The sequence below is a fragment of the Eschrichtius robustus genome, chromosome 19 (assembly GCF_028021215.1).
Source record: "Eschrichtius robustus isolate mEscRob2 chromosome 19, mEscRob2.pri, whole genome shotgun sequence".
Classification (NCBI taxonomy): Eukaryota; Metazoa; Chordata; class Mammalia; order Artiodactyla; family Eschrichtiidae; genus Eschrichtius; species Eschrichtius robustus.
The window spans coordinates 29,869,449-29,892,917 of record NC_090842.1 but is presented as its reverse complement, the minus strand read 5'-3'; the positions used below and the strand labels follow the sequence as shown (position 1 = coordinate 29,892,917).

Below are 23,469 nucleotides of genomic sequence, written 5' to 3'. Positions count from 1 at the left end.
CACAGTTGTCATGGAATTCGAAATCCTTCTACAGCCCCGGACGGATCTGAAGGACTGCTGTTACTTAAAGCAAGCATCTCAGTAACACCACCATCCCTGTCTTCCTCCTCATCGCAGCAACAGCTAATCACTTACCGTGTGCCTCAAGCTTTCTGCTAACTTCTCTGTATGTGTTATTTCAGTGTAAGCCTCACACCGACCTGATGAGGTTTCCGTAACTCTTACCTTCATTGCATACATGACGCGGCCTCATTTCGCGGATGAATAAATCACTGGCCCGTGGCCACATGGCTAGTCCCGTGCAGAGCCAAGATTTGGACCCAGACGGTCTGCAGCTACGGGACCCCAAGAGTGAGCGCCCCCTTACACTCTGCCCCCAGGAGCCTCACTCTCCTCACCCTGGCCCCTCCCTTGCCAGGCAGTGAAACTCCAGAGCCTGCAGGCTTAACTTCTGTGTTATATTGGATTCTAGCCATTATAAACGGCTATGATTATTCCAAAATACCGTCCTAGTCACAACTAACATCTATCCAGCTTAGATTCTATCCCAGCCATGCATTTGGAAGTGACATTTGAAGTGGGTTTGAACCAGGAAGTCTGGCTCCAAAGTCCAGGCTCTTAGCCCAGCAATTCTAAACACTGGCTGCTCGTTGGAACCACTTGGAGAGCTTTAAAACACACTGATGCCTGGATCCCACACCCAGAGATTCACTTCGTTGGTCTGGGTGCAGCCGGTGGGGCGTGGAGATTTTTCTTAACGGCTCCTCCAGTGATTCTCATATCCAGCCAAGGTTGAAAGCCCCTGTCTTAGCCACTGCACTCTCCCATCTCAAACAGAATAAGATTCTCAGTGGGCTCAGGCTAACATGCCTGCAGTATCATGTCATGGAAAATCTAGGGCCTCCTTTATTCTTCTCCTTAGGGGGGTGTGGCCTCGGACATTCCCAGAACCGTTAGGGACCTTGCAGGCGGAGGTTTTAGGCCTTCCTAGTTTATAAGTGTGGTTTGGACTAGGAGACGGTAAAGGATAGTGGAGCTCAGGGTGCTGCTGATACGTGTAATTGGTTCCGTGCTTCCTCCTTTATCGTCTCATGATAAAGGAAGAAAACAGGATCTTTCTTTTTGCTCTTGGCAGCCCTCGTCCTTATAAATTAAAATGGGAAATGGTAGCCTTGTCTCTAGTCTAGTTATTATTTGATTCCTTCTCTGACGTCTTCATAGCCAGCAGATCTGCCCCAGCCGGAGGGAGAAAGTGAGTTGGGTTTTGAAACCCAGGTTGCTTTAATTACAGCCTGAAACTTCCTCCCGGCTTGTCTGTGAGCAGAATGAGGTGGAAGGAGATGACATTCTCTTACGTGGGGCCGCAGGGGCTTGGGGGGTGTAGTGGGGAGCAGAACCCAGGGTTTATTTCTACAGCTTCCTGCTCTGCAGAGCTCCTGCCCCCTCCCCTCCTCCCCCTTCCTTCCCCTCCTCCATCCTTTGAAGTACATCCCCACCCCAAGCTTCACACCTGCCGTGAGCCAGGCACCAGGCATCTTCTCATATCCAAGTCCCATTTAGTCCTCGCAGTTCATGGAGGGGGGAATTACTCCTATTTTACAGATAAGAATGTAGTGGTACAGGTTTTAGGGAAGTGGCAGAGCTGGGATCCGAACCCGAGCCGTCTGAGTTAAGGCCCTCGCCCCATCCACAGGCCTCTCCCCTGTCTTCTCTTCCATCCCGTCAGAGTCTCCAGTGGGGTGTATTCGGGACAGGAGTGCAGGAGTCCCTGTGGGGAGATCGGAGCCCTTCTCATGCATCTCTTTCTCACCTTGAAGCTGCTTTTGTGTGCTTCTCAGTATCTAAGTCATGAGCTGCCTCTGGATTTGTTTTTAATGGCCCTTATATCTAAATGCTTCTGCTTTAAAAGTTACCCCCTCTCAGTCTGGGGACCCAGCAGGTAGGACTCCCAGGGCCAACCCTGAGGAGATTACTTGGTTTTCTTGCTTTCCTCAGAGCCTGCTGGCCGATTCTCTTGCCATCTTGTACTTATTTAAGCCGATAGATTGAACATATCATTCAAGGGACTAAAACTTCGATACTCCCCAGACTCCAGGCCTGAAGCCAAATAGCCCAAGGCTGAAGGAAACCCCGAGGCTCTGTAACTTAATCTGTAAAAGGGCACCCTTGGTGAACACGCTCAGGGAATAGAAAACTTCTACCCCCTGCCTGTTCCTGGTGGGGAAGAGAACTCTCCCTCCACCCCAACACTAACCCTTTGCACTTAAATGTAAAGTGAGATCTGAGCCCGTTTGGCCTGTAGACTTCGGAAAGTCTGGACCGTGTACTCCACGATGATTCATTTTCATTAAACTGCTGGAAAACTACAACAAACCCAAGTTACTTGTACTAACCCCCAAGGCTTGGGCCTGTTACGGGGGAAGAGGCTGGATTCACTTTTCTTGGAAATCAGCTCTGGAGTCTGGCTTTTTCACTGATGAAATATCTAGACAACCACTGCCAGGCTGAAAGTGGACCTCACACACATGTGGGTCACCTGGGCCGGTTAGGAGGCGTTTCGGCCATCTGATTGGATTCTAGAGTCATTTTAGCACGTTTGAGGGCAAGCACAGTTGGTTCAGTGCCTTTTTTTTTTTTCATGATTTTAACAGTCAAATTGGCCAAATGGTTATTGATACCATTCAATACTTGGCCCGTATGGAAAGAAATGGGAAGAAGCAGGATTAAGAGTCAGATGGGCTCAGTACCTGATTCTGGTTCTCCATCTTTTTAGATATGCCCGGCCTCTCTTCTCTTCCAATCTCTTCCCTTCCCTTCGCTTCCCTCCCCTCCCCTCTCCCCTCCCCAACCCCATGCTTCTCCTCCTCTTCCCCCTCCCCCTCCTCCCCTGCCCCCTCCTCCCCTCCCTTCTCCTCTCTCTCCCCCTACTCTTCCCCCTCCTTCTCCTTCTTCTTCCTCTCTGTCTCCCTCCCTCTCCCACTCTCTCCCTCCCTCTCCCACTCCCTCTCTCACCTTCCTTCTCAGCATAGGAGAGGGACCTCAGCCAGGGCCTCATTTTTGAGCTGAGACTAGCAGGGACAGAAGTTCACCAGGTAGACACATTGGGCCAGGAAGTGTGTTCTAGGCATAAAGGAACAGACAGTTCCAAGGCCCAGAGTGACAAGAGCTTCATGTAATTCGGGAATGACAAGTGGCTGGTGGTCGCCAGGAGCCAAAGGCATGGTGTGGCAAGGCATGGGGTGCACTTGGTACAGGACGATTGAGAAAGGCCTCCGATTCTGAAAGGCTTATGTTTTTATCCTCTCTACCAGGATTCCACAACGCTGATGCTTTTGACATTTGGGGCTGGATAATTCTGTGTTGCGGTGGGAAGGCTGTCCTGTGCATTTTGGACGTTTAGGCCCATCCTGGGCTTCTGCCCACTAGACACCAGTAACACCCCTCTGCCCTCCAGCTGTGACAACCAAAAATGTCTTCAGCTGTTGCCAAGTGTCCAGGGAAGGCAGGGGCAAAATTGCCCCCAGTGAGAACCACTGTTTTAGGTGATAAGGAGCCTCTGAGGATTCGGGGGCGGAAGAGTGACAAAGTTAGAACACAACTTCAGATGAATCGGATGGTTCTACGGCAGCACAGACTGTGGATTTAAGGAGGCCGAGTGGAGGCAGAGAGACTGGGATGGCGGGAGGATGAGGAAGTTTTTACAGTAGTCCTGGTGGAACAGAATATGGGTCCAGCCTGGCATCGGGCCATGAGGACGGGGTTGTTGGTTGCAGATCAAGAGATAGGACTAGGAGGGGCCAGACACAGAGACTGATTGCTCAGGGAAGCTGATGCAGGGTGAGTAGTTTAAAGCCATAGCATCCTGCCTGGGGGCAGTGGGGATGAAGGCCGTTCTGGAGATGGGGACACGGGTCTTTGTGGGCCTTGATCAGCCACACAGCTCTGCTCATTCATTCCTGTGCGCTCACTGCAGACTCCTCTGTTTGCCTGTCACCACCCACCTCCCTCTCCCCATCTCGCCCCTACCACACCTGGGCACCCCTTCTCAACTCACCGGCTCTCCCACAGGCCCACAGAGAAGGCACCAGCCACCCCCTCCGTGGAGCCCGCCACACTGACTCCCTTGGCTGAGTTTTCTGGGCACTCCTTAGCTTCTTTGCCAATGCCCGCTGCTCCTTGAAGGCTGGGACTCAATCAGAATGATAGTTACAATGACCACTGGCGCTGAGCATTTCCTGGGTTCTAGGCACTGTCTCACATTCTGCAATGTAAGCCTCGTGAGAGCCATTTTACTGAAGAGGAAAAAGGCTCAGGATGGGGAATGTTTGCACCAGCTATTGTCACCCAGGAGCTCCAGGTGGCTGGAGCCATCACCTACTTGTCCACAGCCTTGTCACCTGCCCCCAGCAGTCCTCTTTCAGTTTTGACTTCTTTCTCACGAAATTAGGTGTGGGAGATTCATCCATGCAGAGCTAGTTGCTATATAATATTCCAATTTATGAATATATCATAATTTATGTAGTCTACTGTTTTTGTTTTGTTTTGTTTAATATTTATTTATTTATTGGCTGCATTGGGTCTTAGTTGCAGCACGCGGGATCTTTTGTTGCAGTGTGCAGTCTTCTCTCTAGTTGAGGCGCACGGGCTTAGTTGCCCCAAGGCATGTGGGATCTCAGTTCCCCGACCAGAGATCGAACCAGCATCCCCTGCACTGCAAGGCGGATTCTTAGCCACTGGACCACCAGGGAAGTCCCTGTAGTCTACTGTTTATAGATATTTATTTTGCAATTTGGGGTTGTTATGAATAATGCTGCTATCAACATTCTAGACCATGTCTTTTGGTGAACATATGTACATGTTTCTATTGGGCAAATACCCAGGAGTGGAATTGCTAAAGCAGAGGATACACATACCTTTAGTTGGGGTAGATATTCCCAAATAGGAGAAAAGTTTACTCTTATCTCAGTCTCTAGACCAGGTATTCTAAACCTCAGCAACATGGGAATTTTGGAGGCTGTCCTGTGCCTTATAGGATGTTTAGGTTGTCCTGTGCATCATAGGATGTCCCACTTCTCTGTCCTCTAGATGTCTCCTACCCAAGTCGTGACAATCAAAGACATCTCCAGCCATTGCCAAATGTTCCATTGTCCACTGCTTTAGACCATGAGTGCTATGAGGGCAGAGACCTTTCCTCTGTTTATTTACCACCATCTCCCCAGGACCTGGCTTGCAGGTGGCACTCAAGAGATATTTGTTATGTTGAAAGCTTCTGTTACGGTTAAAAAAGCAGCCTTGGGTGGGGATGTCTCCCCAGATGAGTTGCTGGCCCAGGGCAGGGAGGTGCTGGACACAGGCCATGACTGTGCAGGGCAGGTCCAAGTGATGCAGGGCTGTAGCCGGGGCAGCCCAGGGCCTGTCTCCATCAACGTGCACTTTCGAGGACTGGCCTGTGGTCGAGGCCTTGGTCATCCTCCCTGACGACACCATCTTCCCCGGTCCGCTCCCCTCTCCTCCCCGCAGGCGTGGCGTCCTGCACCTTCATGAGAGTAGTGGGATTCATGACATCGGCCTGCCCCAGTGGCAGCTCTTGCTCTGTCTGATCGTCGTCGTCATCGTCCTGTTTTTTAGCCTCTGGAAAGGAGTGAAGACATCAGGAAAGGTAATATCTTTGTTTCTCTTTCAGTTGGGAGGTTGGCCTCAAAAAAGATGTTTTTTTCTACCTATAAACAGGTAGTTGGTGAAAAGAAAAGGTGGTGCTAGAAGTACAAAACCTGGGTTTGCACCCCAGCTCTGCCACTGGCTTGCTGGAGACTTTAGATGAATCCCCTCCCTTCCCTAAGCCCAGGACTCCCCAGCAGTAGGATGAGGGAGTGCAAGAGGATCAGGGTTCTTCACACTTTCCCACCAAAGCCTCCCTAATAGCAGAGACCAGGGAATGGGACACCCCAAGGGTCTCTGGAAAAAGCCCAGAGCAACCTGTTGACATGTGTTTGATAAATCTTAAATTCTGGACTAAAACTGCATGCAAATATTGCAGCCTTCTCTAGCATATAACCATTTCCTTCACTATAAAATTGACTGTTCCCACCTCTGAATTTTTGAGTAGTTGAGAACGCTCCAGAAGACATCTAGATGAATCCTGGGGCATCCTCTGACACAGTGCGGAGTGCTCGCAAGGGTCTACGTTTCCTGGAGAGAGGAGCACAGGGTTCGATGACCTAGGAGAGCCTGCCAGAGTTGGCATTCTGACTTAGGTGACACTGCCCCCCGTAGTCAGCACCTCAGGGTGGAGTATACTCAGGTCATGGGCCACATTGATTCTGAGCCTGAGGAATATCATGAGAACAACAGCTCCATTTGGGCCCTATGGGTCCATGTGGAGCTTGGCTGTATTAAAGAGGCTGTAGCTGGGAAATATTCTGTCCAGTGTTTTGGTTAGCTATCGCTGTGTAACAAAATACCTCAAGATGTAGAGACGTAAAATAACAACCACTTTATTCCCTCTCGTGATTCTGTGGGTTGACTGGGCTCAGCAAGGTGGTTCTTCTGCTCCATGTGATATTGCCTGAGCTACATGTCTGGGGGCTTGACTGGGCTGGAACCTCCAAGATGGCTAACACTCATGGATGGCAGTTGGTACTGGCTGGGAGCTTAACTGGAGCTGTCAACCAGAGCACCTTGGGTGGTTTCCATACAGCCTCGCGCTGTAGCTTGGGTATCTCACAGCATGATGGCTGAGTTCCAAGAGCATGTTCCAAGGAGACAAGCCCCAATGTACAAGTAGCTCTTGCAGTCTCTGTTTACATCATGCTTGCTATTGTCCCAATGAACAAGATAAGTCTTGTGGTAAAGCCCAGAGTCAGTGTGGAACACACAGTGTGTATGTTCATTGGGGGTTACAAGGCAACAATAATCAGGTAGGCATGAATTTATGAGAAGCTTCATTAGGCAACTGATTTTGAATTTTTTTAAATTTATTTTATTTACTTATTTTTGGCTGCGTTGGGTCTTCATTGCTGTGCATGGACTTTCTCTAGTTGCGGCAAGCGGGGGCTACTCTTCCTTGTGGTGCACGGGCTTCTCATTGCAGTGGCTTCTCTTGTTGCAGAGCACGGGCTCTAGGCGCACGGGCTTCAGTAGTTGTGGCACGCGGGCTCAGTAGTTATGGCTCGTGGGCTCTAGAGCGCAGGCTCAGTAGTTGTGGTGCACGGGCTTAGTAGCTCCGCGGCATGTGGGATCTTCCTTGACCAGGGATCAAACCTGTGTCCCCTGCATTGGCAGGCAGATTCTTAACCATGGTGCCACCAGGGAAGCCCTAGGCAACTGATTTTGAAAAGTGGGGTGCATCAGGGTTCTCTCTGGTTCTCCTAAAGTCTTGGTTATGCCATAGATAGCAAAGATAGTGACAGGGGACCAGCAACCAACAGGAATGAAATTTGACAAGAGCCTGAAGTGGAACTTCCTATCAGCATATTGGAGACATGGTATCTGCCCCAAGGAAGAACCCAAATGAAATGCAGACCAGGGCTTGGAGGAATTCTAAGATAGAGCAAAACCAGGCTAGGACCACAACCATCCCAACACCTGACACATAGTAGGTCTTCAGTAAATATTTATTGACGGACTAGTGAGGAAAGAAGGGAAGATAGGAAGAAGGGTAGGTGGGTAAATAAGTTTGGGGAACTTCATTAAGTGTTCTTTTGAATTCAACTCATTAAACATTTACGGATACCTACTATGTGCCAGACTTGATGCTAGTACTAGTGATGCAAGAAGAAATAAGACAGATTCAATTGATTGTAGTATTATGTGTGTTATAGCCAGGTAGATGTAGGTCAATGTTATTAGTTTCTTGCATCTCCGTTCAGAGACATATGTGTGTCCCCCTTTCAATAAACACTAATGGTCACAAACTATACACACTATTATAGATCTTGCTTTTTAAAAAAGTTAACTTTACCTTGAAGACAGTTTTACATCAGGTAGGTTGCACTTTAATTGAGATACAAACTGTGGGTTTTTCAACTGTCATTAAATCAATTTAGTGGGTCACCACAATTTTTCAAAATGAAATCGTCTAGATAATAACAGCATGCATTGCACATACTAAAGTTAGAGCTGTCTTGTGGAATTTTTGTGTTTCAGTTATAGCAACCCATATGTCTCTATAAATAAGGTTTTTCTTACCATGAGTGCCCATGGTCCAAAAAGCATAAGATGTTACATTAGTGGAAGAAGGAACTCTTCAGACTGAGAGGGTCTGCAAAGACCGTGGAGAAGGTGGCATTGGGCTAGGTCAGGTAGAGATGGGGCAGAGGGAAAGGGTTTTCCGTGGAAGGAGCTGCAAGCAAAACTACAGAAGCCCCAGGCCAGCCTTGTCCAGCCTCTCTGCGCCTCTCCTGGGTATCAGGAGCAGGGCTTTCCTGGCCTCTGCAGGCAGCAGAGCTGCAGAAGGTGTATGAGCTTTAACTACTGCTGCCGGCCTGGGTGAGGGGCCACCACAGGCTTCTAATATTACACCCCAAGATTAAGTTTCTTGTAGCCATCGCCAAAGGGGTACAGCCTGCCCCACCTTGTTTAGCACTTGGCTGGAGCAGGCCTGAGTTGTCTATGGGGAGACTGATGCTAAAGAGAAAAGGAGTGGAGCCTCGCATGCTCCGTTTCTTTGTGCAAAGTCACCTTTGGAGGAGGAGGACTCGCGCCCTCCCCTGAGGAGTGTAATGACGAGTGGGGCGGGAGTGTTGCCCTAGGAAGCCCCCTGCAGATGGAAACTTGTCGTCTGAAGTCCCTGCCCACGTTTTGCCTCCAGAGCAGGCGAGGACCCCTGCAGTCCATGGGGAGGGGCTTTCTAGAATAAGGAACTTCATGCAGGGCATTGCTGTGTCCTGTCTTTAATTGTTTTTATACCCTGGCTCATGAGAAAACCAAGAGCATTGCTTATTTCTTCCCAGACTACGTCTGGAACAGGACACGGATCTTTTCTTAGCAGGCTGCCAAAGCCACAGAGCCGGTCTGAAATGAATTGCAAGTGTTCACACTTCCCGTCTTGGCCGGTGAAGGCTCTGTTCTTGGGAAGATGGCTCCACAGCTGGCAGCTGGGATACTGGGGGGCGAGGTACAGTCTGAATCAGGGAAAGGGGTTACCGCAGACCACACACTCTGTGACCCTGGCCCACCGACCACCGCAGGGTAGAGGGCGGAGGTCAGTCAGCCCCCAGGGCGTCGGGCAAGTGTGCACACACTGCCGCTTGCCGCCCTGGAGTCCTGTCTGCCCACCCGCCGCTCACAGGTGTTGGCTGAACCAGCACTTAGCAGCTACAAGCCTGTACCGAACGCCTAAATGTTGATCTGGAAGGTTCTCCAAAGCCACCTACTCCAGCCTGCTTGTACAGATGGGGAGCCTGAGGCCAAGAGAGGGAGAGGGTTTCACAGCCGTCTTGGCAGAGCCGGGACTTGAACCTGGGTCTCAGATATGCAGTAGCGTGAGTGATTAAGCACATGGCTTTGTGGTCAGACCACTGGGTTGGAGCCCAGGCACCATCGTTCCCTAATGGGTGACCTCGGGATGAATGATGCCCCCTAAGCTACAGTGTCCTCACCTGCAAGATGAGGGCAGTTCCTGATCCTGCCCGCCTCCAGGGCAGTCGGGAGGATGCGGTGAGAGGTCCTCACTGCTGGGCTAGCAGATGGAGATTGCTCAATAAGTGATCCTCATCTGTCTTTGTCCCCTGCCTCCACCTGAGGGAGCTTTCAAAGCATGGAGTGCAAGCCCCATCCCAGACCAATTAAATCAGAAACTCCAAAAATGGAGTCTGAACTTGGACATTTTTGTCTATAACTTCCCGCAGACTAGTCTAATGTATAGTCAGGGGTGAGAAGGAACAGCGAGGAAGCCTACTCAACCTTCTCCTCTCCCCAGTTCTCTTCTCTGTTTCTTCATCGTGGGCAGGCTGGGCTGGTGTCTCTTTTCAGTCTGGGGACAGTTTCTTCCCTTATGGGTTTCTGGACGAGGCAGTTTGCCTTTGCCCTAAATCCATCCGCAAATAAAGAGCAGCCAGGGATTCTGCTTTCGGCCCACATCCCTCCCTGGGCGGTGAGCTTAGGAGGATACACTTGCATGAAGGTAAACGAGCGGGGGAGAGAAGGGAGGAAGGAGGGCGTAAAGGTGAGGGTGCTAGTTCCACCTGGGGCAAGTCAGCGCAGGAAGCTTGTAGAGCAGGAGGCGCTGGGCACCAGGAGAGTCTGCGTCCTCGCTGCCCTTGGCTTCCTTGGCAGCGGTGCCCCCAGGGTGCCGACTTTCTCATTGGGTGCAGCCTTGGTCTGTCCGCTCTGTCCTGGAGTGCCCCAGGCCTGGCCTGGAGGTGGAGCTTTTAGCCCGTGCACTGTGTGAAGGAAGGTGTGGGGCGGGTGTGACTGGCTGCCCCCCGCCGGCCCCCCCACCCCGCTGGCAGCAGAGTCAGGCTCTCACTTCGAGCTTGTCCACCGCCAGGTGGTGTGGATCACGGCCACGCTGCCTTACCTCGTGTTGTTTGTGCTCCTGGTCCACGGCATCACGCTGCCCGGCGCTTCCAATGGCATCAACGCCTACCTGCACATCGACTTCTACCGTCTGAAAGAGGCCACGGTCAGTGCCCAGTGACCACCCACCCTTGGGCCCGGGTCGGGGAGGGTTCTCGGTGCAGGCAGTGGAAGAAACTCTGGTCCCAGCTCTGCGTAGCCTGGGATGGATTCTTCCCACGCTGGGCTGCAGCTTCTCCACCTGACCAAGGCCAATTTGATTTGCACCTGACAGTCTCTGTGAGCCTGTCCGGCTCTGATGGCTTGGGATCTGTGGTTCTGTTGAGTGGCCTTTGCAGACCCCTCCTTTCAAGGAAAGCAGTACCCTGTCCTGGGTCCTTACCTCCGCCCTGTGCCGTGGCCCCAGCCTCACCCCAGCCCCCCTAGCCCTATTTCTACTCTGGTCTCCAACCCTGGCCTCTGGTACCATCTGTGATGTTGGCATAAGGAGCAGTGTCAGCCGCAGGGAGACCAGACCCTGCTGACTCTCCCCTCGCAGCCCCTCGAGCTCACTGTCCTGCCCAGAGGTAGAGATTACAATGAAGGCGGGGTGAATGTGGAGTGGAGTCCAAAGTAGCGCGGTGAGGCTGGGAGCAGGGACAATCCTAGAGGTTCCTAGTGCCTTGAGCATCTTCAAATCACAGCTGAGGTGATTTCCAGCCTCCTCCCTCGCGTCTGCCTCAGTGACCACACCTCAGTATTTCCCCTCATAATCCCCAAAGACTTCCCCACACTCTACTTGAACCCATAATCATCCTGGCAGGCAAGATCAACATAGGATTAGGACGGACGCCTCCCAGTACACACCTCCCATTGTCCCAGCACAACTCAGTGTTATAGCCCAGTGACCAAGAGAAAAACCTACTTCCTTAATAACTGTCAGAAAAATAACAGAGCGTAAGACATGAAACAGCCTTGTAAATTGTGAAGCAAGTCAGAGTTCTATCTGTTCTGCATTGTTTAAATATCCTAAGTCTTTCTGGACAGTAGAAACTCAGCCTGAGTGCCGTCTCAGGGAGCAGATCTACCTTCCTCCGTCAGATTGCTTCTCTCATTACACCCTTTGCTTACAAAGCAGGGGAAGTCTAGAATAGCACGCGTGGGGAGATGACAGAAGTCTCACAAATCCGAATTGTGGCTTATTCCTGGTGAGCTAGGTAAAATTATCCCCAGTGTACAGATGAGGAAACTGAGATATAGACAGTGAAATTCACCAGGGCAAGACCATGAGGCTGAGAGGTTGGAGAGGAGCTCAGATCTCCGGGCTTCCAGCCATGCAGTCTCATCATCCAAAAGATGAAGGAAGTAGACCCCATTGGCCACCAAGGAGTCACCACTGTCTATGGGTTGGTAGAAGCTACTAGGAATCATTACCCCTTTCTGAAGATGTTGTCTCCATAACCCCTGAGATAGTCATAACCCTTTGCCCTTGCCCTATCCACATTCTAGCCTAGAACATTTTGTTTATTAACTTTCTTTGAAAATCAGGATGTCAAATTGAGCCAGTGAGTTCCTCTGGGGTGAGCTCACTCATGACCACCCAAGGCTGGGAGATGCTAGAGAGACCCCAGCCTCTCTGCACAGTGATTTTGTACAGGCCGCGGGAGAGCAGGAGTTGCGTGGCTCCCCATCTCTAGTTCAGACCTCATTTCCTCAGGTCTTAGGGCGTCCCTGGGGCTTCCCATCCCTTCTGGAGCAGTGAGGTAGTCCAGTTCTGTGGAAACAGAGGGTGATGGCCTCTATCTACCCATTTCAGGTATGGATTGATGCTGCAACTCAGATATTTTTTTCCTTGGGCGCTGGATTTGGTGTCTTGATTGCATTTGCTAGTTACAACAAATTTGACAACAACTGCTATAGGTAAGATCCTTCCTGGGGCTCTGGAAAGCTCTAAATCCTGGGAATCAACCCTTGCAGGGATGGGAGAGAGGGCCCTGGTCTGGGACAAGTCAAATTTTCTTCTTGGGTTTCTTTCCCTGTGAAATGAAGTGCAGTAGACCATCCTGGACGTTCTGTGAACTCCGACATGGCCTGTGGGGGTCCTGATGAACATATGTCAGTTCAGGACACCTCCCAAATAGATGCAGGGTGAGGAGCTGGGAAAGTTGAGGCCACTAACACTGGGATATCATGAGGGTGGGTAGCTGGGACAGAGGGGAACTGTGTGGCTTTCAGAGCAGCCAGCACTGCCTGTCTGTCCATCTGATGCCCGGGCAGACAAGGTTGGAATATCCAGGCTGGTTGCTTGAGGGGTGAGGGCCTGGCAGGGTCAGAGCTTAAGACCACACAGCAGAATGAGAAGTCTGCTCAGTGCCGTAGAGTCAGAAGACCGTGCTCTAGATCATCTGGTCCTGTAAGCATTTAGTGCTGCCTCCCACAGCCCCAGTGCTGTGAGGGCTTCAGACATGGGCACAGATGGAGCTGCTTCCATCCCTCTCTATCAAAGGCTTAAGACAGAATCATAACCTCCCTGGTACAAGACAGAGTAGGACGAATACAGACCAGTGGGACAGGCTTTAGGGAGGCTAAGGAAATGGGGTGATCAGCCATCTGATGGGGGATCAGCAAGAGCATAGAGGTGCGTTTGAGGTGAGCCTTGGAAGATAGTTAGGGTGGGGATAGGCAGACACGGAGTGAGCAGACAACTTACAGCATGAGCAAAGCCAGGGGACGTGGTACGTTTGTGAACCAGCAAGTTGACTGGTTTGCTCAGAGAGTACATGTTGGGGAGTCATGGGAAATAAGCCTGGAAAGAAGGTTGGGTCCTCTCAGCAAAGCTCTTGAATGCCTGGGTGAAAAGTTGAGAGGCACTGGGGAGCCACAGAAAGTTGGTTGAGGAAGGAGGCTGTTGACTCGATTTCCCAATAAGAGTTTGATATCAGGCTCTGGTATCAAAGTGTTTCATCCAGAAGCTGCTGACCTATTTTCTGCACCTACAGGTTCTGACCCTGTGGTGGGGGGGTGCTGGGGGTCCATGTGGCAGCAGGGACGCTGAAGAGGGGGTTGGCATTTGAAGCCGTGGATTCCATAGATGGTCCAGCAGTCCATAAGAGGGGTTGGGGAGAGTCAGACCACTTGAACTAACAGTGCTTTCTTTTCCCTCAGGGACGCCCTGCTCACCAGCACCATCAACTGTGTCACCAGCTTCATCTCTGGGTTCGCCATCTTCTCCATCCTTGGTTACATGGCCCACGAACACAAGGTCAACATTGAGGATGTTGCCACTGAAGGTGGGTGGGCAGACTGGCCCACTGAGGAGGAGGGGGCTGAAAAACTCACCCCTTTCTTAGCAGTTCTCCTGTGGCTGCGGGACTGAGAGGACTGGACACGGAGCTTTCCCAGCTGCCCACTTTCTTTGAGGCCATCAGTAGGAAGTCCAGGCAGAATCATCTTCTGAGTCAGGCCAGACCAGATAGATTTTGGAGCACTGACTCTGTACCAGCCCCTGTGCTAAGCACTTGACATATCTTTGTTTAGTTCTTGCAGTGTCACTAGGCAAGTGTTAATAGACCCACTTTAAAGATCAGAAAGCTGAGACTCAGGCGACTGAAGTTGTTCAACCAGCTCGTGTCCTTCCCCGCTGCTTCTCATATTCTTATGGCCACAAACAGGCCGAGACTTGGGGAGGGGCTGCCTCTGATGGACTCTGAAAATCACAAAGTTCTGAGAGTAAGAGGATCCCTCATGGGGTGCAGGAGGTGGGGTTTGAGGCCCATTGCCTGTAGCGGTCCAGGAGAGGCACTGCCCTCTGGCTTGGCTGTTTGAGGTCAACCTCCTTGGTGCATAGGTGAACTCAGGCTGGAGCTGGCTTCATCAGTCATCTTTAGACCTTGGTTTGCTCCATCTACACATGACTGCCCAAATATCATGGGGCGGGGCTGGGCTGGGGCTTGTTGGGCCTCAAAATGCTCTCCTATCATCTGCAGCTCAGGCCAACAGTCCCAGCTATTAATGAGGTCCTTGACGTTCCTTACAGGAGCTGGCCTGGTCTTCATCCTGTACCCAGAAGCCATTTCCACCCTATCAGGATCCACGTTCTGGGCTGTCGTGTTCTTCGTCATGCTCCTGGCTCTGGGAATTGACAGCTCAGTGAGTGACCTTGCTGGGGATACCATCCCCCCACAGACACCACTAGACCTGACCCTCCCTCCCCTAAATACACTCACACTACTCAGTCTAAACTTCTCCACCATTCAAGCCCCTGATCAGTAGTTGTTTGCAGAAGACCTTATTTAAATGCAAACAAGGAAATCAGTACTCACTCAGAAAGGCAAGATTTAGGCCAAAGCCAAGAACCAAAGAGAAACCTACTTGGCATCATGGAACTCTACATTAGAAGGGACCTCGGATAAGCCAGCCCAATACTCTCCTTTTACAGATGGGAAACTGAATTCAGAGAGGGCATGGCTAGAACTCTTGTTCTCTAACCAACCACTCTTCCCACGGTATTTCATCAGCATCCACTCAGGCTGAGTGAGTGGACAGGAGTCAGGTCCCTGTTGATAAGGGGGAGACAGGAGTTAACTCTTCACCCTCTCCCACATGGTTTCTGAGTTCTGAGGTTGGTTGAGAACGGGGCAGAAGTGGGGTGAGAGGATGGGGAGAAGGGAGGACCTGCTGATTTCTCTAGAGAAGCAAGGCAGCCTCCAGGGCTCATGAGTCCAGGGCTGCGGGAGGTCCAAGGGAGCCGGGAGGCCTGAGACTGGGGTTCAGAGAGTCCCTCACTCCTGTGTTGACTGAAAAAAAAAAAGCACAACCTGGGACTTCCCTGGTGGTCCAGTGGTTAAGACTCTGAGCTTCCACTGCAGGGGGCACGGGTTCACTCCCTGGTTGGGGAGCTAATAATCCCGCATGCGCGTGGTGCAGCCAAAAAATGCACAACCTGAAAGTTGAGAATTATGTTTCAGTTGGCAGACTTTCTGGGGACTTCAAGCCTGGGAGGCAGCCTCTCAGATCGCTCTGAGGGACTGCTCTGAAGAGGTCAGGGGGGAGCCAGGATCTGTAGGAGTTTTTGCAGCAAAAACCAGGTGGTCAGAGCATCAAAAGATGACTGTTAATTAAACAAAACCAGACATCTCAGGTTAATGAATTTAGCGCTTTTCTGTATATGGGAAGATGCAAGAGTCTGGGCTCATTGAAATCATTCCTTTGATATGCACCTGAGCTATCTAGGGCCAGTATCCTTTCTTTCCCATCCTGAGTCCCCTCAGGTGCACCTTTGCGGGGGCAGCGGTAGTGGCTGATGGCTTGATGGCTGCAGCATCCTTTGTTTGCTGATATGTTGGACAACATTTTTCATTCACCCCTGTGTCCCACCTGCCTGGTTCCCTTCAGATGGGAGGCATGGAGGCGGTCATCACGGGCCTGGCCGACGACTTCCAGGTCCTGAAACGACACCGGAAACTCTTCACATTTGGTGTCTCCTTTGGAACCTTCCTTCTGGCCCTGTTTTGCATAACCAAGGTGAGGGGGGCTGGGCTCTGGGTCACCTGGGGCTTCTGAGGCTGCATTTCAATCCAGCCAGATATTCCCAGACTTGAAGCTGAGGGGTAGGGCTAGGGTGAGCTCAGGGGAACCATGGCAGTGCCTGGTATCCTGGACTCCGTGGCCCAGTCCCCTAGGGTTACACCCCGTTGTTATCTGTCCCTTCTGAGCCTGAGGATATCCAGACAAATCTTTCAACTGCTTGTTGGTTTGGGGGTGGCAGCAAAAGTCCATTTTAAACTGCCAGCTGAAAAAAGTGCACAACCTGAAAGCTGAGAATTATGTTTTATTCGGTGGACAAAACTGAGGACTTAAGCCTGGGACACAGCATCTCAGATTGCTCTGAGGGACTGCTCCAGAGAGGTAAGGGAGGAGCCAGGATACGTGAGTTTTTGCAGCAAAGATCAGGTAGTTGTTACATCAAAAGATTACTGTTGACCAAAGAAAACCAGACATCTCAAGTTAAGGAATTTCGTGCTTTTCCGTGTATGGGAAGATGCAAGAGTTTGGGCTCACTGAAATCATGCCTTTGATATGGACCTCAGCTATCTAGGGCCAGTATCCGAGCTTTTTGCTGACTGCTAGATGGCGGGCATCCTGTTTCTATCCTGAATTCCCTCAGAGCTCACCTTCAGAGCGGCGGCTATAATGTGATGGCTGCAACATCTTTTGTTTACTGATACGGCAGGCAACATTTTTTTTTTCATTGATAAAATCCATCTTGCTTTTTACTGGCTGAAGTCCCCACCCTCAGACCCAGTGAATACGTAGAATACATAGCAGCAACACAGTAGCACCAGAAATCCCATTATCTCTGTTGGGGGTGGGTGTGAGTTCTGAGTGAGCGGGACAGGGGACAGCTAAATTTTGATGGATGTAACAGTTGATAGCCATTTCTATCCATCATGGCCTCAGGCTTTCTCTGTCCATGCCCCAGGGTGGAATATACGTGCTGACCCTGCTGGACACGTTTGCGGCGGGGACCTCCATTCTGTTTGCTGTGCTCATGGAGGCCATAGGCGTCTCCTGGTTTTATGGTACGTGCTGGGTCCTGAGCGTGTGGCAAAGCCTCGGGCCCCGTGTGCTTCTGGAGCCTTTTCACCTGGAGGTGCAAAGGGGCTTTCCATTTCCAGGGCAGTCGCTGGCTGATCCCAGAGGTGAATGAGTTGCTTACTGGGCGCAGCTCTCCCAGCCCTCAGCTCACCTTTGCATGAGCTCCCTTTAAAAGGAGGACACAAAGGCCCCAAAGGCATCAGTGTCAGCTGTTAGAGAGGAACTCAGAGGAAGCCGCTGCTCCTCAAGCCATGTAATTCATTCTAGAGTAGGGTTGCCAGGTTTAGCAAATCTGGGATAAAACACATCCAGTTAAACTTGAATTTCAGATAATGAATCATTTTTTTTAGTATATGTCCCAAATATGGCATGAAATTACCTAAACCAGAATGACTTCTGTTGTCTCTCCGAAATTCAGATGTAACTGAGTGTCCTCTGTCTTCTCTGGCAACCTTACTCCAGAGCTGAATGGGGAGAACGTGGTAGAAGGTGAAATGTGTCGTCATTGTTCATTTCTTCCCCATGTGTCACTCGCTCTTTTCTACTCACTGGAAAGAGTCTGGTCTCTTCTCCCAGATTAAAGTCGGGGAAAGCTCTATATACACAGCCATCATTGTTTTAAGAGAGAGGGAGCGGGAGGAAAGAGCTGGGCTTTGGAGTCAGGCCACCCTGGCTGTGTAACCAGGGCCAAGTCCCCTCCCCTCCCCGAGCCCTGGTTTTCCCTCTGAAAAAGGAATTGGGGTGGCACCTACAAGGGGGTGCTACCCCTGAGTGTGTTCTCTCCCCTGTTCTGAACCGGCCAAGTGCCTGTCCCCAGGTCTCCTAAGTGCCAGGGTATCCCCGTCTTAGGAGATACTGTTCTGCTCTCCACCTGGGGACAGACCCTCTTGGGAAGGCAGCAGGGGTGGCCCCAGGCTCTGCAGGGGCCGCTGTGATGGGCCTGCCCTGTGTGTGCGCAGGTGTGGACAGGTTCAGCAACGACATCCAGCAGATGATGGGGTTCAAGCCGGGCCTGTACTGGAGACTCTGCTGGAAGTTTGTCAGCCCTGCGTTCCTCCTGGTGTGTAGTGTGGGGTTAGGCATCCTCGGGGGAGGGGTGCTGTGTGTCTGGGGTGAGGGTGGGGGTGGGGATCTTTGCTTCTGAGGGGAGGAGGTTGGGATGCAGGGCCCTGGTCACGCAGACAGATGCTCAGGATGCTCTGCCCTGTTGATTCCCAGGAGGCTGCACATGAGCGGGGTCGCCAGCCTGGGGCCAGGTCTGGGCCGGGGGCTGTCTGTGCCACCACTCAGTTCCAAGGTCACCTTTCTAGTCTTCTCCTCTTTGTATCGCTCCTGTTTCTTTGTCTCCTTTTTGTTATCCTTCCTTACTTGGATTCTTCCTCCTTTCTCTCTCCATCTCCCCCCTTCCTCATCCTCTCCATTCCTGCGTCCGTCTCACACGCTGGTCCTCACTTCCCTCTGGTCCCTCTCTGCGCCCCTCCCTCTCTCCCACCTCCTTCCCTCTCTCTCCCCTCTCCTTGTCTCTCTCCCTCTTCCTTCTGTCCCTTCCCCCCAGTTTGTGGTGGTCGTGAGCATCATCAACTTCAAGCCGCTCACCTACGATGACTACATCTTCCCACTCTGGGCCAACTGGGTCGGGTGGGGCATCGCGGGCTCCTCCATGGTCCTGGTGCCCGCCTACGTCGTCTACAAGTTCCTCAGCACGCGGGGCTCCCTTCGCGAGGTGAGCTCTGGGCCGAGCCTGGGGGAGGGTGGGGGACAGCACGGGAGGGGGCATCCCGAGTCGTTCCCGCTGGGGTGAAAGAGGGAGACAGAAGGACACGGAATCTAGAGTCACACGGACCTGCCACGTTGGCCACGTTATTTACCCCCAAGCCTCAGGTTCCACATTTGTGACCTGGGGTAATCATACAGACCTTGAGAGGTGAAAGGAAGTGCTTGGCACAGCGCCTGGCACACGGTAGATGGTCACCACGCGGCACCTGCTCTCGTGTTGAACGTCATATGCACTGTGTGCTCCCACTCTGTTCCTACCGTTGTTTATGTGAGGAGCTCAGCCCTCCATTCCCCTAAGGAGCAGTTAATCTGCATTAACTGTGCCCACTCCTGTGTCCCACCTCCTAAGGTTTGTCATGTCCCCAGATGTCCCCCACTCTCCCCATCCAAACTCACCGTGACCTTGTATCTTGGCTTCCACCTGCTTCTGTTGTGAACCTGATACCTGAGCAGCCTAAACCAGAGATTTCCAAAATACATTTTCTTCTTTGACCTGTGTACGTTGCAGATACATATACGCATGATCTGCCTTTTAACTAAAATTATGTCTTTCCTGTACTTTGGTTGTTAAATGCCCTTTCTTTTATAAATAATGGTGATAGTCTTTTCCTCATGTCCTTACTTATAAAGATCTCATCCCTTCATTCCTTTATCCACTTCCTTCACAGATATTTACTGAGTATCTGTACGGGGCAGGCAGTATCCTCAGCCCTAGACACGCTCCCCGGAGCTCATGTTCTCATGAGGGGACAGAAAGACACAGGAGGACGTAAAGGAGTGAGCTGTACAGGAACTTAGGGCAGAGGGTCCCAGGCAGGGCTGTGTCCACCCCCTCCCCCTTGTGACGTGTTTCCTGTCCGTGAAATCCCGAAGTCCAGGAGCCTCTGGGTCACTGGGAGGACCCGTGTTCCGTGAGCTCATCCCGGACGTGGAACCAGGACCTGCTTTGAGCTTTTTATTCTCCACACTTTGGGATCCCCCTCTAGTGATCAGGCATTGATTCCAGACACATTCCCTGGGTCCACCCTGTGTCTACAGCCCAAGGAGGCGGCCCCAATCCCCAGGCAGGGCTGAGGTCCCATCACTGAGTTCTCATTGTGCTCTGAACTTGACCTCTGCAGCACTGACTCCGATCGTGGTTGTAAAATTGCCGGTGTGTGTTTCTGTTCATTGTCAGCCCCTTCCATGAGCTGTAAGCTCCCCCAAAGCAGAATGTGTGGGTGGCCTTCAGCTCTGGATCCCCAGGGCCTAGGCCAGTGTGTGACTACAGTCATTGACTCAATAAACATTCACTGGATGAATGTCTCAAAGTGAACCAAGCAGCTCCACAAACCAGGGTGGGGAGTGTCTTGTACGAACCTCTCCTGCTGTCCATGTGAGACTTCAGGGCCAAATAGCAGGTGGCCCTGATGTGTGGTGTCCTCTGGGCTGCTGGAAGGGTGTCCCTGGGCCAAGCTGAGGCCTCCTCCCCTTCTCCGTCCTTTCACAGAGACTGGCCTATGGCATCACCCCAGAGAACGAGCATCACCTGGTGGCCCAGAGGGATGTCAGGCAGTTCCAAGTAGGTGCAGCTTGGACCATTTTGATGGGGGCCACGGGGCGGGGGCCCTACTGCTCCCTGCTGTGCCATCGGAGGCAAGACCACACACCACACTCCAGAAAACCCAGAGCAGCTGCGGGCTATAGCCCCTGGGGGTGTGATGTTACGAACGGAGGAGAGGGGCCTGTCTTCTGCCTTCTACCAGCTTTCACCTGCCCCTCCACTCCTTGGTCCTGAGATACCAAACGCCCAGACTCTCCTAAACTCGGTTCTCCCTCTTTGAGTTGTGACCACGGAGTATCCCCAAATTAGGCTGAGGATTTCTTATCTTGAAGGAAGCGCTGTAGGTACATCAGTAACGTGTTGACCTGAGTCCTACCCTTTTCCCCTGTAAAATATGGGGGTGGGGGAGCCAGGAGGGTCCCGGTGAGCCCCCCCTGCTTCAGACATACTGTGTGACTTTGTGAAGGTTCCTTTGCCCTTTCTGGGTGCCAGTGACAATTAGGGGATTGGCCTGCGTGTTCTCCGGGTCTTTGAAGGAAGCAGCTGTGTTTTCTGCCCCTCCATGTGTCTTACTGCCCTTCTCAGCTGGCCCTTGTCCCTCGGTCCCTGCCCGCCCTGGCCCTTGCCTAACAGCCTTGCTGTCTTCCTCTGCAGTTGGAACACTGGCTGGCCATCTGAATCTGACCCCGAGGAGGAACCCTGCTGCACCAACGTTCAGGTCAAAGGCTTCCTACCACCCCAGACACTGTCTGGGGATTCCTCTCCGACCCCCCTCTTCCTCTTTTCCAAGTTACAACTGATTTAGTGACCTGGTTTTCGTTCACCTTCTGTTCACCTGGCCTGAGGGCTGTGAGCTTGGATTGGTAAGCCTTGTGGGAGAAGAGGAGAGGAGGGAACAGGAAAAAATGACTTCTGTTGAACCTCTTTAGTTTTGAGGAAGTCTCACCCAGTGTGGGAGCCGGCCCGAGCTGACGTCCACGGGCTCGGGCAGAACTCCCCACCTCGTTTGCTGGTACTTTGGGCCGCAGAAGAAATCCTCAGTCCACCAAATGAGACAGAGGATGTTGCTTTTTGGTCAGACACCGTAAAACCAAAACACAAATAAAAAGCCCAGCTGAGTTTGGGAGGTACAGAGATCTTGCCTCTCTCGTCTGCCCCGGTCAGTGCTCTGTTGTTTGGACCTGGGTTGGGGAGCTTGGGGATATTTGTCACTGTTATGAAGTCCGTGGATAGAAGCTCTGGGGGATCGTGAGCAGAAATCTTCATAGATTAGTTTTCACTCTGGTTGACCTGGGTTTGATTTGTGTGTGTTCTGGAATATTCTTCTGGTTTCTGGCGCTCAGAGGGTCCAGAGCTATGGGTGTCGCAGTGAGTGGCTTCTGCAGAGGAAGCAGACAAGTCTGTAGAGACAACATGCGGGTCTCGCTCTGTCAGATGCACGGAGCTCAGGAACCTACCTGTGGCTCCTGAGACCTTCCTGGGCGACTCAGGACAGGAACCCAGCAAGGCCAGCTGCGTGTCTCCGCTACGGGATCCTCTGCTGTCCTCACAGGGCCAGGTGGGTGTCCAAGGGCACAGCCGACAGGCTGTCTGTTTCTGTATTGTTCACAGACACCTGCAAAGCCTGTCCCTGGGAATCCCACCCAGCCCGGACCAGGAGTCTTGAGTGATGGGGAGTGGGCGCTGAAAACTCCCTTTGTCTCTCTTCATGTGCCATACTTTGCACCGTGGAGGGCAGCATGGAACCAAGCATATAGCACCCTGGTCACTCAGGTTGAGGGGAGAATAGTCTCAATTGACGGAGCAGGTTGGCGGCTGTAGAGAATTTCAGGTTGATTTCTGATACAAACTTATAAGTGGTGCCCTCTGGTGGTGCTGGTGGCTAGTCTCAGCTCATTCAGAGAAGCTATTTCTAGTTTGGTAAGTCGGTGGCATCCATTTGGAATTTCTGTTTATGGTCTGAGTTTCTTACGCTCTCATTGGCAATCTAGAGTTGTGGGTTATCGTCCTGACTGTGGGAGCCCCTGTTGCAGTATCTTGGGCAAAAAAAAAGGCCACATCATTTCCACTGGGAGTAGAGGGTGACACACATCCAAAAGGTGCTTTGGGGAAAGTGGGGTGTCACTGACCCTAATCTATTGATCATGCAGTCTGTGGAAGATGGGCCGGCTGGGGGCAGGGAGGTGGTTTTCTCCCAGGGACAGGGTCCTTATGTCATTCTTTAAAGAAAAGTAGGACAATCAGGAGACTTTGGATCTTTCCATATAAAAAGTTCAGTTCAAAATCTGAGACAGCCCAAGTGGCAGGTGTCTTGGACCCTGAAAAAGATGGGGCCTGGGAGCATCCAACAGAGTGGAACAAACAGGTAGGGGTCTGGGGATGAGAGCAGGGTGACCCGTCACTGATGGAATTTGGCCTCACAAGTGACTGAATCCGCCCGTGAAGGATAATTCCTCCCTAGGTGTGACATTTTTTTTGTTTGTTTGTTTGTTTGTTTTTAACAAAGCACTTTCATCCACGTTCACTCCCATCCGCCCAGCAAGTACTGCAGGGCTGGCTTCTGTGTCCCCATTCTCCAGGTGAGAAAACCAAGGTCCAGCATTTCAGTCATTCTTGCTCAAGGTTCCCCAGCTACTAAGGGATCCAGTTGGACCCTCAAGTCAGAGCCCCTGACTCTCAGCTGAGAGCACTTTGAAATTCCCAGCACAATATGGTTCACCCCATCCAGGGCTGTCATTAAACATAAACAAAAATCCATCCAGTCAAGTGACCAAGGCATATTTCTTAGCAAAAGAACAATGTGTTGGAAGAAGGGGGGTGGGGGGATGTCATTTATTCTCCTCTAGCTGGTTGCTAGAGAGGAAATGATTTAGCTGCTCTCCTTTGATGAAAATAGTCACTCTAGGGAACAGCGGGTTGTGAAAAGCTGAGTCTACTTGGCAGAAATGAGTCAGAAAAGCCTGTGTATCAGGGGCACCCTTCAGAGAGAGCCTGACGTTTGCGCTTTGCCAACTGCACGTGGCCCTTCTGCCTCCAGACATTTGTCCGAAGGCGAA

The 23,469-nt window shown here is 51.6% G+C and overlaps 1 protein-coding gene across 1 annotated transcript in view; it reads left to right on the top strand.

The window, feature by feature from the left end:
- The window catches only part of SLC6A2 (solute carrier family 6 member 2), a 37,361-nt gene extending 16,270 nt beyond the window's left edge, over positions 1–21,091 (top strand). Inside the window, exons 4-14 of the mRNA XM_068527821.1 lie at positions 5,521–5,659; positions 10,490–10,624; positions 12,314–12,417; positions 13,663–13,787; positions 14,534–14,646; positions 15,892–16,020; positions 16,979–17,078; positions 18,054–18,154; positions 18,650–18,817; positions 20,360–20,431; positions 21,068–21,091. Of these exons, the coding sequence (XP_068383922.1) occupies positions 5,521–5,659; positions 10,490–10,624; positions 12,314–12,417; positions 13,663–13,787; positions 14,534–14,646; positions 15,892–16,020; positions 16,979–17,078; positions 18,054–18,154; positions 18,650–18,817; positions 20,360–20,431; positions 21,068–21,091 (1,210 nt within the window). The remainder of the gene's footprint in view (positions 1–5,520; positions 5,660–10,489; positions 10,625–12,313; positions 12,418–13,662; positions 13,788–14,533; positions 14,647–15,891; positions 16,021–16,978; positions 17,079–18,053; positions 18,155–18,649; positions 18,818–20,359; positions 20,432–21,067) is intronic.
- Positions 21,092–23,469: the final 2,378 nt, after the last annotated feature.